Source organism: Canis lupus, chromosome 29 (assembly GCF_048164855.1).
Source record: "Canis lupus baileyi chromosome 29, mCanLup2.hap1, whole genome shotgun sequence".
In the NCBI taxonomy this organism is placed as follows: Eukaryota; Metazoa; Chordata; class Mammalia; order Carnivora; family Canidae; genus Canis; species Canis lupus.
In genome coordinates, this window is record NC_132866.1 from 2,490,840 (window position 1) to 2,504,760 (window position 13,921).

The 13,921-nt window shown below is 48.6% G+C and overlaps 1 protein-coding gene across 5 annotated transcripts in view; it reads right to left on the bottom strand.

The window, feature by feature from the left end:
* GLRX3 (glutaredoxin 3) overlaps positions 1-7,566 on the bottom strand; it is a 30,782-nt gene extending 23,216 nt beyond the window's left edge. For 2 of the 5 annotated variants that reach the window (XR_012020376.1, XM_072804849.1), the window contains exons 1-2: positions 7,409-7,566; positions 1,872-1,980 (exon numbers count right to left, since the gene is read on the bottom strand). Coding sequence is in view for 4 of the 5 variants with exons in the window: in XM_072804849.1 (XP_072660950.1) it covers positions 1,872-1,980; positions 7,409-7,494 (195 nt within the window). In the remaining variant the exon portion in view is untranslated. Of the gene's footprint in view, positions 1-1,871; positions 1,981-6,578; positions 6,748-7,408 lie in introns of those variants that run through there. The other 3 variants (XM_072804852.1, XM_072804850.1, XM_072804851.1) reach the window with 3 other exon arrangements.
* Positions 7,567-13,921: the final 6,355 nt, after the last annotated feature.

The following is a 13,921-nucleotide window of genomic DNA, read 5'->3' on the forward strand; positions in this document are numbered from 1 at the left end:
GGAGGGGAGGGGAGGGGAGGGGAGGGGAGGGGAGGGGAGGGGAGGGGAGGGGAGGGGAGGGGAGGGGAGGGGAGGGGAGGGGAGGGGAGGGGAGGGGAGGGGAGGGGAGGGGAGGGGAGGGGAGGGGAGGGGAGGGGAGGGGAGGGGAGGGGAGGGGAGGGGAGGGGAGGGGAGGGAAGGGAAGGGAAGGGAAGGGAAGGGAAGGGAAGGGAAGGGAACAAACTACTCCACAGAATGAATTTCCAGAAAGTAACGCCTCTGGGAGAACCACCCATCTAGTGCTGTCAGCCTTCCCATGAGCAGCAGGTACACTCAGGTTCAGGTGTCCCCGAGAGATAAGGACTTCCCAACCCCTGGCTTACTGAGACACTTAAGCACTTGAACAACTTAAAATCTCACTGCCAAGCGTGGTACCAATGTGAGAAGTAATTCTACAGTTGCTTTAAATAAATCATTCATATGGCAGCTAAGAACAATGTGTTACCTAAACTAGTAACATTATACACATAAAAGCAGACTTCCAACAATTACCATCATCTTGATTAATCTTATGATTGAAATGTTTAATCATTCATTTTGCTGGTAATCATTATCTTTCATCGCTGACCATACATGCAGTTTTAATGTCCCCTTCTATTATTTATATTAGACATTTTAGGGTTATATTCTAAGGTTACATTACACATTTCATTGGAATTTTAAATAAGTCCTTAAATTTTAAAAAGCGAACTATTACATCTATATTTGTTCTATCTTCATAAAAAAAACACACTGAAAAGATTCATGCAAAATTAATATAATCAGTCCCTTCTTTATAGGGTGGGACACCACAGCTGGCAGGGAAGGTGTGGGAGAGCATTCTCACTGTATACCTTCTACGCTGTTCTGATTTTGAGACATCTAACTGCAGTACCTATTCAAAGCACACTTCTCTGTACACAAATTACCTGAAAATTACATTGCCTGTTATACAGATGAATTAGCCTGTCAAAATTCTATTTTCAGTTTATGTAAGTGGAAAATACAGAAGATGTTACTTTTAACCTCATATATGGGTATATTTGTCTGAACTAATTCTGGTTTTAAAAAATAAGGATTTGGCCCTTTTTGTTTCTTTAAATCCTAAGGATTCAAGCTTTTGAATACAGGTGTGCCTCCCTTCCCAAAAATTCATTTCTAAGATTCTTGACTCCTATTTTGGCTTTGTTGCCTCAATCAAGGCTAAGTCGTGAATGACAACATTAAATGTGCTAAACCAAGCAAGCTAATCCACAGCCTTGACTACCACGTTCCTAGTTCGTACCCACCCCCTAAGAGAAAACTAGGAATGTGCAGTGTGCAAAGCTGGGTGGAAACAAGGCAAGGCAGGGAGACACTGGATTCTTCTCCTCTGCTTCCACACAGGCCAGGAAAAGCTCTCAGTTTTTCCCAGTAGGTCTTCGTTTACCCAACCTAGACAACAGCTTCCTCCTGTGCCCCTGGCTCCCAGCGACCTTCACACAGCCTTCCTTCACTCAATTGCCATGTCACACCTTGCTCTTCAATGAAGCAGGCTTTGTTAATATTCTTACTATATTAAAATCACGGTGAGCCAGAGTGAATGATCTAGGCGCTTCTGCTGGCAAATATCCCCACTGCCCATCCTGCAATTTGCTAATTCTGTCCTCCCACCACACACATTAGGGAAAGTGTGGCAACTGCCACAGTGCTTGGTACTTGAGAAATGCAAAACAACTGTAAGATTTTTAAGACTCTACTGCAAAAATAACAAACATTAACACCAATTATAAACATGGAATTCCACATCCATCCTCCCTTACGTCAATAAAACAGTCTGCCTCATAAATGAGGTGACACCCAAGGTGTACTACCTTCACAAACGAAACTTGAGGGTGTTCCTTGGCTAATTCTGCCATCACATCATTCATCTGGACACACTGTGGAGCCCATGGCGCCCAAAAGTGGACCACAACGAGAGACCTGGAAATCAACAAAATGCAATGTTTTAAAGTCACAGTATCTTTAGACATAAGGGAATACTGACGTTGATTAAATTCTATTACCAAAACAACTTTCACAAGAACTGCCTGAACTGTTTTTGTCCTGCTAGAATTCCATCATATTAAACATCGACTGAAATATAAGGCTTGCAAGGTCTTGATAATCTTTTGGATGAATTTTCAAGTTAATGGTATTCCTTGAATGAAGACTTAGCTCATATGAAGTGGTTTTAAATATTCATCCCTCTCAACCAATAGTCCTATAAATCAATTATGTCTTCAGAACCTCAGGAAAGGTGGGAACTGGATTTCTGCAGCCACAGCGAGCATCAGTGACAAACGGCTACAGATGCGTAGGTACCAGTGTTCACTCTGCAGCCACAGTACTGTGATGCCAGGGTATAACTGGGACCATAGGAACAGGAATAACATGTTGAAAATGGAAGGCACACAGAAAGAAGACAAGAGGAAAATTGATGGTATAAACAGAACAGTGGATTAACAAGTTATTGACTAAGTTCTCAGGCATGTCAGTATGTATTTATCAACTATTTCCTTTTTTTTATCAACTATTTCCATATAAAATGGTCTTGCCCAAGATATTTTTTAAGTCTATGCTCATATTGAACTAAAAAACTCTTCTATAGGATTCTAAGTACAAATTATAACCATCCCCAACCAAAAACATCTGAGAAATCAGGAAGAAAACAGACTGAAAAATATGTTACATAGAAAAAGGAACTAAGGACAGCTAACCTGTGGGCAAGGAAAGGAGTGGCCAACTATAAAACCAGGGCAACAGTACAGCTGGGAGTATGGCCTCCCCATCCAGTGTCAGCTAGCAGAAGCAAGAGGAGGCACTGCAGGACTTCAGAGGTAGGAGGGGTAGAATTTGGTGACTTTGGAAACAGTCTGGAGCAGACTCCCAAGTTTCTGGCTCAGTGACTGACGGATGACTAGTGGTGGCACAAGCCACACATCAGGTATAGAAGATGCTAACCTGAGAGGAAAGGAGGTCTGGGGGGCTGTTAGTGATGGTCTGGAGCTCAGGAAAGAAGTCTTTGCTTCATCTGCAGATAGACTCGGTAATCAAGAAACAGAGCTAGCACCAAGCTCTCCCACACTAGAGGATTAAAGACAAAGGTCAGAGCCTCTGGGCTCATCGACAGTTAGTTAGGAGGAAATGGAACCCAGGCAGTAGATCCACTGCTTCCTAAGATGGAGCCCAAAAAGCCCAGCAAGGGTAAAGGGTCTCACAGAAGAGAAGGATGTCAAGAAGGAAGGAGTGACAATCCTCCAATGCAGCTGGAAGGGCCCCAGCAAGGCTGCAGGGCAAAATCGCAAGTCACACTGCTGCATAAGGGCAATGAACCTAAGAGGAGGCTGCAGAGTGCTAGAAATCTACACTTTAAAAGACCTGCTTGTAAACAGAGAGAGTCCTAGGCAGAGGGGCAGACAGGATCAAGGGATTTGCTTTTAATAGAATAAAATTCTCATGTTTGTTTCATAAGGGGGAGTGCAAGTGGAGAGGGAAAGGATGAAGACACAAGACAGGTTGAGGGTGCAAGGTCTCGGGGGCAGCAGGAAAGAGGAAATCCCAGAGCAGAGAATTCACCTTGGGAGAAGGGACAGCTTCCTCCAGGTCAGGGGTGAAGGAATCAAGAGTGTGTAAAGCTACAAATCAATGTCAGATGTTGAGGGAAGGCAGAGTAAGAGAGTGGGGAAGAAGTTATTGGAAGTCCCGTTTTCCCAGGCAGGAAGCAAGGTCATTTCCTGAAACAAAGGAAAACGAGGACTGGGATTACAGTCAGTACTGAGGAAAAAGGGAGAGCTGCCCAGGGGCATGCAGGAGGAAAGCAGGAGGTCCTCAAGGAAGACCCACCCAAAGCTGGAAAGGATATATTGTGGGTCCCTAATCAATGGGTTCTCATCTGTGTCCCACAGAACTCCAAGGCTCAATGTGTGTGGGTAGGTGGGCCTCAAGGTCTATGGCAGAGACGATGAGGTGCCCCTCTCCTCCTGGGCACACAACCTGACCACAATGCTCACTCTTCCTTGCAGCTGAGCTCTGGCCAATGAGCCTCTGCAGAGGCTGCTAGGGACGCCCCAAGGCCTACAGGATGGGGAGAAAAAAATGAGGCCCACAAAAGGACCTGCACAAGAATGTTCACAGCAGCCACAGACATGACAGCCAAAAACTGGAAATAACCCAAATGTCCACGAAGTGGAGAAACTGTTGTCCATTTATACAATAGAATACTACTCGGCAATAAAAAGGAACCAACTATAGATCCTTGCAACAACACGCATCTTGAAAACATAGAGGAAAACAACCTAGACATAAAAGACCAGGAGCCAGGTAACTCCGTTTACATAAAGTACCAAGAACCGGCTGAACTAACCTATAGTGACAGACAGTGGATCAGTGGTGGGGACGATGGGAAGGAGCTAAAGAACATTCTGGGGCTCTATATTGTGTTGAATAGTGGTTACTCGTGTATGTACAACTGTCAAAACTCATCACACCTAACTACTAAGATCCATGCATTTTATTATGGTATATAAGTAATACCTCATTTCTTAAAATGCTGGGATACCACTTTTTACTAAACTGAAAGAAGATTTTTTTTAAATAAAATAGTCCATGTTAAAAAAAAAAGAAGCAGTCAAGCATTTCCGTATCTTACTGGTAAAAATTAAAGTGGAACCTTTCAGAAAATTCTTACACACTGTCAAGTATCTATCCTAAGGAAGTAATTAAAGAAACAAAGACTTATGTATATTTATGTATAATACTTTCCCATTTTCTCACATAGCAAATAACTGGAAGAATCAATTTTTCAATAACACTATATCTTTGTTAATGGTTAAATAGCAGAATATTAGCAAGCTGTTAAAAATCATATTTCAAAGAATTCTAATGGCATGTAAAAATGCCCAAAATATGATTATTTTTAAAAATTTAAATGTTCCCAAATTTTATAACAGTATGTATGAACTGACCTATGCAAAATATATATATATGTATATACCTGAAACTAATATACTATTGTGTATAAATTACACTAATAGTTAAAAAAAAAGATATACCCACACAACTTAAAATTCCATGACTACTAACATCACTTTGAAGAGTAATTTCAATCTTAATGTAAATGTGAATCTTAACTTCCATACTGTAAAACAGCAATAACTAATACCCTGAGATGTTGGAAAGATCAAACAAAAATATAAAAACACTTTAAAAATATAAAAGCATGATATTAATAGTTGTTTTACATCATCTACAATAATCTCCTATCTAGATGCTCAACTTTCTAATTAAGGACATAGTACCTAGGAGCATTAGGCTATAAACCTGAAACAAATATAAATGCTGCCACCCTCTCTTGGGTTACATATGAGTACCCTCTGTCTGCATGGAATAACCCTACATGCATGGTGCACTGCTTGAAGGACTTTAAAGACCAGGTTCAAATCCTGACTAGCATATTTTTAGACAATGTAATGAACATTGGCTCTGCATCAGCAAAATGGGTGTTCAATGCATTGCTGTTTCTCTATTATTATTAGGTGTTCAGCTCCTGCAGTTATTTATCTGCAGATAATACCAGCTGCTGTGTATTAAATACTATCATATACTGGACTTAGGTATTTTACAAATGGGTAAAACCTTGATCCCTCTGCAATTGGGGATATCCCCACTGTACAGAGCAACTGAGGTTTCAGTGATACACAAACACCCGAGGTGAGTTAAACAAAGAAAAAATTTCAATTCACATCAAATTTTAAAACTGGGGGCAGCCCGGGTGGCTCAGCGGTTTAGCACCGCCTTTGCCTGGGGAGTGATCCTGGAGACCCGGGATCGAGTCCCACATTGGGCTCCCTGCATGGAGCCTGCTTCTCCCTCTGCCTATGTCTCTGCCTCTCTCTCTCTGTGTGACTATCATAAATAAATAAAAATTAAAAAAAAAAAAGGGGGGGGCAGAGATGTATTCCTTCTCCGATGCCAGCCATCATTTCCCAGGTGCCTGCTGAAGCTAATCCCTAGGGGAAAGGTGTGCTGCTTTCTGCATCACCTGGAGCACAGACCACTGGCAGGAAAACACCCAAATGGCGTGTGTGGGCTGTGTTCTTTTAAGAATATTTACGATGAAAAAAAAAAAGAAAAAAAAAAAAAAACGACACGTGAAAACCGAAATGTGCAACACGCGAGGCAGAGTGAGCTCAAGTATTTAGGAAAGCAGGTGCACCTAAGTAGTCCTGCCCCTTCCGAGAGCCCACCTCGGGCGCCGTCCACAGTCGGGTATGTCAGTGCGGGATGAGTCACAACCCACCTCTCGTCGGTGAGTACCGCTCATTTCCCTCTTTTTTTTTTTGTTTTGTTTTGTTTTGTTCCTGTAAACAGTTTTCCAAGGAAACCTGAAATGTGTGAAGGGCTGATCCGGTTACACGTCTACCTCCGGCAGGGCCAGCACGCGTGACCCCCAGAAGCAAGGCAGTAGCTCCGGCCCTGCTCCGCCTCCACCCCCGCTCGCCCCCGCCCCCGCTCACCGGCTCTCCCAGGCACGCTCCTACCTGCTCCTACCTGCTCCTGCTGCTCCTACCTGCCTGTAGCCGGTACATCGGGCACCACCGGCCTTCGCGGGCCGCGGCGTCCACACCGCAGGGGGTACGGCAGGTGCCCCGCACCCCCCCTCCCCGCCCGCGACTCTAATGCGTTAGGAAGGCGGGGTTAGGAAGCCTGCGCGCGGGGCTCCAGGCTCGAGGCCTCGCCGCCCGCGGGGCTCCCTTCCGGCCCGGCACCGCCGACCCGCCGAGCGGCCCGCACACCGGGGACCCTCGGGAGCAGCGTCCCGGCCGCCGGGGTCGGCGCGCCCCGTCCTCCCTGGCCCGGGGCTGAGTCAGCGCGACGCCGGGGCACCGGGGCTGCCAGGCCGGGCGGCGGGGCGGGGCGGGGCGGGGCCGGGCCGGGGGGTCGGGGCGGGGTCGCCCCGCTCCTCTCCCGGGGGTCGGCCCCCCTCCGCTCCCCTGCCGGGCCCGGGGGGTCATGGGGTCATGGGGTTAGGGCGGGGCGGGCCCCCCCCACCTGCGCTCCCCTCCCGGGCCCGGCGGGTCATGGGGTCATGGGGTCGGGTCGGGCCCCCCTTCCGCTCCCCTCCCGGGCCCGGAGGGGTCATGGGGTCATGGGGTCATGGGTCGGGTCGCCCCCCCCGCCCCCCGCTCCCCTCCCGGGCCCGGAAAGCCGACGGGCCGAGCTCGGGAGCCGGCCGCCCCGCCAGGCCCCGCCGGCCGGACGCGAAGGAGCCGGGCCGCCCGCCGCCGTCCGAGAGGCCGCCCCTCGCCAGGCCCCGCCGCCGCCGCCCGCCGCCCGCCGCCCGCCGCCCGCCGCCCGCCGCCCGGCTCACTTGGCTCGGAGGCGCAGCAGCTCCTCAAACTGCGGGGCTGAGCCGACCTCCACCACGGCCGCCGCCTCGGCCGCCCCCGCCGCCATGCTGCCGCCGCCAGACAGGAGCAATCGAGCGCGGGCGGCCGGGGGGCGGGGCCTCCGGGGTCTGCGCGCGGAAGCCCCGCCCCCGCGGCTGGCGCAGGCCCGAGGCGGGGACGGGGGCGTGGCTTCCGGGGGGCGTGGCCGCGCTGCTCCTGGCTCCGCCCCCCGCTCCGCCCCCTCCCGGGAGCTCCCGCTGCAGCTGCGGGGGAGCCGGTGCGCGCGTGCGAGTGGGTGGAGGGGAAAGCCGCCAGGTCTGCACGTTTCCACCTCGAATGAAATTAAGTGGAAGGCGGACTTGTTACCGAAAACGGGAAATCACATTATTTATTTGAGATGATGCAGGAAGAGCCACGAGGTCGTTTGTATCCTAACTGCGGTGGTACCTGTGCAAACCCGAACATAAATAACATTGCACGGGACAAAACACACGCAGACACACGGATTCAACTAACACCGGGAAGAAGAGGGGCCGACGGTGTGAATGTGGACGTCCTGGCTGGGGTTTTGCAGGATGGCTGTGCGAGATGTCATCTTTGGGGGGAGAAGGTACACAGGATCTCTCTGTGGACTACTGTAAAATTTGAAACAAACTTTTTTTCAATAAATAAAACCCAGAGGCCCTGGGTGGCTCAGCGGTTGAGCGTCTGCCTTCAACTAAGGGCCCAATCCCAAGATCCCCAATGGGGCTCCCTGCATGGAGCCTGCTTCTCCCTCTGCCTGTGTCTCTGCCTCTCTCTCTCTCCCATGAATAAATAAATAATAAATCTTTAAAAAAATAAAATAAAACCCAGAGATTGCAATGCAAAGATGCAATAGGAAGTGGGGGGAACAGCGCCTTGCAAAAGAGGATGCACACTCCAACGGCTGTTTTAAACAGAATTATATGTAAATAAAATAGCATAACTATATATAGCTGAACAGTAGCATTTAAAAAGAAAAAAGTCTTCAGAAGGATATGCCCCAAAGTGTGAGGAGAGCTTGCCCCCAGAAAAGAGGGGAGTCAAAGGGAGGACCTTCCCTTTTACATCTTACACTTCTTAATGTCATTTGCATTTTTTCAAAGACAGGGACTGGCTTTGTAATTTAAAAAATAATGAAATTGTAATGCACTAGGGAAATGTGCTATAGTGATTCTTTTTCAAAAAGCAGCAGTAATCAGCCCCTCTAATGTGGCTGTTTTAAAAATCCCGACTTTCCCTTTAAATGGAATTTGCTGAGAGCAGCACACACCAGCTACAGAGCACTTCTCCACTTTAGAAAAAAGCGTGTCAGGGAAACTCCAAGATTACATTTCTACTCTTTTTTTTTTTTTTTTTAATTTATTTACTAGAGACAGGCAGAGAGAAGCACACAAGGATCCCAATGTGGGACTCGATCCCGGATCTCCAGGATCAGGTCCTGGGCTGAAGACAGCACTAAATCGCTGAGCCACCCACACTGCCTCATATTCCCACTTCTACCTCCTGCTCTTTCTGCAGCTCTCTCTATTGACATCAACAGGCCTAATGGTTAGAAGCTGACCTCTGAGCTTTAAAATGCTCTGACCTTGGCAACAGAGACCTCTGGGCTGGGCCCTAGCCCAAGCAGTATTTGGCTGTCGCATTTGGCTCTCCCAGGTCTGCATGTATATGTACATGTACATGGTGCTCTTCAGCCTGCCAAGGCCTTCAAGCACGTGTCTGTATTTGCCACTCAATGCTTCCCTTCAGCCGCTGATGTAAAAACATCACCGCCTACCTACACTTTATAGCTAAGGAAACACCCCGACCCACCCCGACCCCGACAGCAGGGAAGGGGTAGCACCAAAGCTCACCCTAGGCTTTCTCTGATCACCTCAAGCCCACTTGGAGCTCCACCACTGCACCCCGTCTCACCTATGGGCTGTTAAAACCCTGTCCTCTCTCTAAGCATGTTAAGGGAACACTTAACAAAGGAAAAAACTCCTCCTCATGTTAAACTGGCTTGGCCTGTTACAGAATACTCTGGACTTGGCTCTCCCATGAGCCCCCCCCCCCACCCTGTTAGTGCACAAAAGCTCAAAAACTCAGGAAAGCAAGGTTTTGGGGCTGATTTTGGCCTATGCTTTCAATGTGTGTTCATTTCAGGCACTAATCTACTGACCCCATATGTAAGCATCAATTTAGCGGTGTCCTGTTCCCTGAGGACGTCCCCTTTGGGAACCCAGTTAAAATTTACCTTACATGTACCCTGGGCAGGGTCCTCTCCTGGGCTCCCAGACCCTGCTCAGTGAGGAACCAAGAACAACTCTCCCAGGACAGCAGCACAGCCCTGAAAGGGATGTTATGCTTCCCCAAGGATGCCGTGTGTCAGGGGCCTGGAATATGGGGACCGGGAAGCTGAAGTCCTGGCCTGGGAGAGCCAAAGCTCAGACCTGCAGGGGCCTTCCTGGTAGCAAAGTAGCTCTACCCTACGTCTGTGAATTGACCCCGTTTTAAAGGGTATGTGTGGGGGATGCCTGGGTGGCTCAGTGGTTGGGCACCTACCTTTGGCTCAGGTTGTGATCCTGGAGTCCCGGGATCGAGTCTCACATCAGGCTCCCTGCGGGGAGCCTGCTTCTCCCTCCACCCATGTCTCTGCCTCTCTCTTTCTCTCTCTCTCTCTCTCTCATGAATAAATAAATCTTTAAAAAAAAAAAAAGTGTGTGTGAGAGAGATTGAGGTGTAATTATTTTCCCAGGTAATGACATTACCTCCTAAGTAGGTAAGGAAATATTTTAGCCATGCATTTTTTTAAAATATCTTATTATTTATGTATTTAACAGAGAGATAGAGCCAGAGAGCACAAGCAGGGGGAACATTGGAGGGAGAGGGAGAAGCACACTCCCCGGCGAGCAGGGACCCTGATGATGAGGGTTCGATCTCAGGACCCTGAGATTATGACTTGAGCCGAAAGCAGACGCCTAACCAACTGAGCCACCCAGGTGCCCCTAGCCATGCATTTTTAATGACACATCATTTCTTCCCAGGGCCAGGTGATACTCCCTGGCAGGCACAGGGCTGAGTGCTAGGTGGAAACAATAATCCATGGTGGAGAGGAGTACCTGGTCACTGTAGAGGAGGATGAGGAATTAAACCTTTGCAAACCTCACCCCACGGAGCTGAGAGACACAGGAGCACTGAGAGGGCGAGAGTGAGCCAGCGTTTTTAATGGGCAAAGCATGGCATTAAAAAGTGTTGTTATTCAAGTAAAACGGCCAATGTTTCCTTTCTTTTAAGAGAGACTCTTAAATTCCAATTACTCCGCCCCCAAAGACCAGTTGAGAATAACCCCAACTGGAGGGAATTAATTTCCTTAGGAATTTCACTGTTACAAGATTAATGGAGCCCCCCTGCAGAGAAACAGTAAAACTGTAAGTACAGTAGATTTGCACCTGAAGGATACATATTTTAATTTCTGTTCTCAAGCTGGGATAACATCTTCTGGAGCTACTATAAAAAGCATAAATGAGCACCCGCTTGTCTGCTGAGAACCTGCTAACACGGAGCTCCCCAGGAGGAGTCGGCACCCGGCTGGGGAGGCCCCGGAGCCCCCACCTGCGGCCTCACACTCTGTCCACACGCACTGGTGGCCAGGGCTCCCAACCAGGGGCACGGTGACCCACTGCAGGGCGCAGGGCTGGGAAGGGCCCCAACAACGCGCCTTCCAGAGAGCCCTGATGGGTGGGGACTGGAGGTGACCAAAGTCCAGAGCAAAATCCCTGGAAGATTCCACTAAATCCACCCAAATCCCCAAGCCCCAGCCCTGCACTCACCCTGGCACCGCCCTCTCGGGAGACCACAAAATAGAGAGAACCCTGTCCTCCAGAGCCCTCCCAGGAACTTCATCCCACCACCCATCAGCGTTGCTGGCCCCTTCCAGAATGGGCTCTGGGGAGGGTGCCTCACCAACCGTGTTGGAATACGCCAGCAGTTGGGATGCTCCAACCGTCCCTGACAGCCAGGGACTACCCCGATGGGAAAGAGGGAACAGGCTGTGTGAGGGTTTGTCTGTCAACCCTTAGGAGTCAAGACTTTGATCTCAGCACCCGTCGGCCAATTTTCTGTATTCCTTTCCTTACCAGAAACTGCTTTTATTGGAAGAACTCTATGTATATGCTGGCTATAAAGGTTGTTTATGCTGTCATAGCTAGATTTTTATTGGTTGTATTTTTGCTGCACTTGCTTGAAAAATAATTATTTTCAAAGAAAAGAAGAATTATATATCCAGTAAACTAAATAAGACTCATGTTTATTAGGGACCTCTGACAGCTCCTCAAACGTGAAAAAAGATTTCGAAGCAGTGAATGGACAATTTATGTGCAAGTTTATTTGTAAAACAGATTTCAAGACATACTTCATCTTGGCTGTGCCAATAAAAATACATTCCATTTCTTTTTAGAAGTGTGTGTTATCTGATGGTTCCACAGCAATCTGGTTTCTCCTAAGATACAACTACGTGGATAAGCATGTACCCACTAACCTAATCTAGAATTGGGTTGAACGTTTTGGGCTTGCTACACACGAAAAAAAAAAAAAAAGACACAGGTATATCTTATAAGGTGCTCTCACGTATTTATGAGAAATGTAGCTCACAAATCGTAATCCAATTACTGAAATCTCCAAAAACACTTCAGTCGGATAATTTTTAAACTCAGGTTTAATTACTTACATTTTATCAGGAAAAAAAAAAAATTCATCCTGAGAGTTGACTGCCCATTCTCCATCCCAGCATAAATTCTAATCTCCTCTCTTCCACCGGGACGGAGGACCCGGCAGGGTGGCGGATCGGCTGCAGAGCTAGTTCGCAGGCTGTAGGTGGCATCAGCGGCCTCCTCAGCCAGGGCAAGGATCATCCTTTGTTGAGTGGTTTCTTTATGCGACGTCGAGAGGCCACAATTCAGGATTCACACAAACTGATTCTGTATCTGTAGACCCTCTGCTCACCCACCAAACACGTGCTTTTTCCCTGACCTGCCAACTTTTAGCAGCTTCTGCTGCCCTTCTCAGTTTGATGGGCTACATACTTGACATCCTGAAGCGTTTACCAAGTCTGTAGGGTAGTGGGTGGACACGCCAGTATAGGCTGGGGGGAGAGGGTAGCTGGTGGTGGGGACGACGTTGTCACTTGCACGCACACTGCCACATGCGTGGAAGGTCCAGGTGCTGCTGTGATCACCCCAGGTGCAGAGTCCAGGACCCTCGGTTGACAGTGAGTGTTCGTAGTCACCCTGTAGGTTTCTATGCAGCTGCCTATTGTCTGGGGTCAGCCTTCTACATGGAAACCGTATCGTGCGCACCCACGTGCGTCCGTGTATGCATCCTTTACATCCATCTGCTGTTAACTCTCTGCTCCTATTTATGATTCTTGCTTCGATTTTGAAAAACTAAGGACACAGATGAACTTGATATGGTGTCACAAACAAAATGGCTTGGCAATCAGAAGTCATTCTTAAGAAAGCTAAGAAGTCTGGGCCAGGCAAGCTCCTACGGGCTGTGTGGCTCCGACAGCTCACCTCTCGACAAGCACCCTTCCAGAACCGGCTCCCCACCAGCGTTGTCTCAGTGGAACACACAGGCCTCTCTGTCCCGCCGACCTTGGCCTTCTCTGGCAGTCTGCTCTGGCACAGGGATGTCACCACACAGAGCGAATGTCTGGAGTGTCCTGTGGGCACTGTGAGCAGAGTTGGCCCTTCCTACCCGTGGAAGGAACTCAGGGCACAGCAGTCTGGCAGACTGTGGGAACACACACGCGTTCCTTAAAGACGCAGCTCCGCGACACGCAACTCACCGTGACTCATTGCTTCTCAACACACAGCAGATGCCATTCCAACCTGGAAAGCTGATTAGCTTGATTTTGGTTAAATCAATGACCACAATAGTCTTTACCCTTGCCGAAATTCCTCGAAAATCTGCCACAACCACGAGGGCTTCCTGTACCTTCTCTCTATTCTGTGAAAGAGAACAATGACATTCCCTCCCATCCCCAGGTGCAGGGCAAAGGGACACCAGGATTCTGCTTCTAGTCATCTGAAATGTGTATTCTTGAACCTTTTCCAGAGTGGCTGTGTGAACGTTAGCCCAGCACAACGCCCCCCCACTAGAGTCCAGTGGGCCGGGCAGAGCAAAAATGCATGATGTTCAAGGCACCTGTACTCAGCCGACTCGGGATTCTCCGCACCTGCTGTCAGCAACTGCTCTCCAGGAAGTTCAGGGGCAGCTTCAGGGGGGTGGCAAAATAATGACATGATGCTGGGTGCTGAGAACAAATCTGGATTTGCTTCAAATCTAGAATGGAGTCCCAGTTTGGACGGTCTCCAAACTGGCTTGCCCAGGTCAGATTTCAATGGCTGGGACAGTTCTCTGTGAAATCACCGCCGACTTGAAATCTCTTCTTCCAGAACCAAACAAGCAAAAAGGAAAGGAAAGAAAAG